The sequence below is a fragment of the Pygoscelis adeliae genome, unplaced genomic scaffold (assembly GCF_000699105.1).
Source record: "Pygoscelis adeliae isolate BGI_AS28 unplaced genomic scaffold, ASM69910v1 Scaffold216, whole genome shotgun sequence".
Taxonomy (NCBI): Eukaryota; Metazoa; Chordata; class Aves; order Sphenisciformes; family Spheniscidae; genus Pygoscelis; species Pygoscelis adeliae.
The window spans coordinates 2137801-2139128 of NW_008825073.1; the positions used below are offsets into that span (position 1 = coordinate 2137801).

The following is a 1328-nucleotide window of genomic DNA, read 5'->3' on the forward strand; positions in this document are numbered from 1 at the left end:
CTGGTATTAAAATAAAATATTTAATTTCATTAAGATAAAATCTATAATTTTTCAAGAGAACATAAGTAAACCTCTTTCAGAATGTGGTGGCACTTTCTCATGGTAAAAGTTGCTCTACTCGTGGGTGTGATCATATTCCTGTTTTCCTCTGATTATTCCTACTCAGGAGCCTTGAGTGGGCCAAATAACTGACACCCAGGCAGACCATTTCTATAGTTACCGATGAGAGGAAGGTTCATAGTAAACTCTTCTGTGTCACTACATGAGGTGGACAACAGGCAAAATATGTTCTCTCATTAAAATTCCTAAAATACTTTGTATCTAGTTAGAGAAGAATGTCCAATATGAATTTATATGTTAACTTTTCTGCATCTCTTCTAGAATAAGTTATTATATAAAACAGTAATATTTATTCATCCTCTCTAGAGAAAGGTTTAGATCACGTATGCATGATTTATGCATGTATTTATGTACCAGTATGAAATGGAAGAAGCGACAATTATGTATGCGTTGAACAGATTTTATCTTCCTTTACAATAATGGTGTGAGTAACGGAGGAAGAATTACCTGTGTAGGCATAGTGCACCAAAGCTTTCAGCGCATCGGGGTCTACTCCCTCCATCTTGATCTCCTCTTGTTTTGCTTCACGCACATCATTGGTAAACATTGCAGCAAAATAATCAGACACTGCACTGAGAACCAACCTTGAAACAAAAGCATTTTAGGAGGACTGTAAATTACTTCATAATCTCAATAGCAAGCATGAAATTCAGTATTATTATATAATAAATTGTTTGTGCCATAGAAACAATATCTTTACCATAGGGTTCAAATCTTATAGCAGTAAGCAATAAAGTTAAAAGGGTAATTAAAAATCTAATTTTCTCCCATAGTGCTTGTTTGTGCAGCTTTTCTTCACTGATCTCACTATAGCTTGACAGCAGCAGGAAGGGAAGATGGACAATATCAACGGTTCATATTTTAATTGCATTCCATTTGAAATAATGAATATGAAACGTTGATCGCATCATTTCATTCCATTGTTAGCTGATGTCCTGATTATAGCAACCGTTCTTTCATAACTGAACAGGGTAGGCATAAATTGACCCAGCGTTTGGAAATTTCAGGCTTTGAAGCCATGTAAACGCTACTGGGAAATGCACCTGTGAGCTGGAATCTTTTGATCTCCAACTATGAGAAGAACATCACACAGCTGCTTCTGCTGCAGATAATTTTCCATTTTGCGGAAAGTTTGCTCTGCGTGGTTTGTAGACTGGAAATACTCATCTGAGCCATTGGTGTTCATTCCAAGCAGTGAGCTGCTGGTC

The 1328-nt window shown here is 36.5% G+C and overlaps 1 protein-coding gene across 1 annotated transcript in view; it reads right to left on the bottom strand.

Moving 5' to 3' along the window:
* Positions 1-1328, bottom strand: part of KLHL4 (kelch-like family member 4) — a 49413-nt gene that overhangs the window by 22245 nt on the left and 25840 nt on the right. The window contains 2 exon segments of the mRNA XM_009326628.1: positions 568-704; positions 1164-1322. Coding sequence (XP_009324903.1) covers positions 568-704; positions 1164-1322 — 296 coding nt within the window.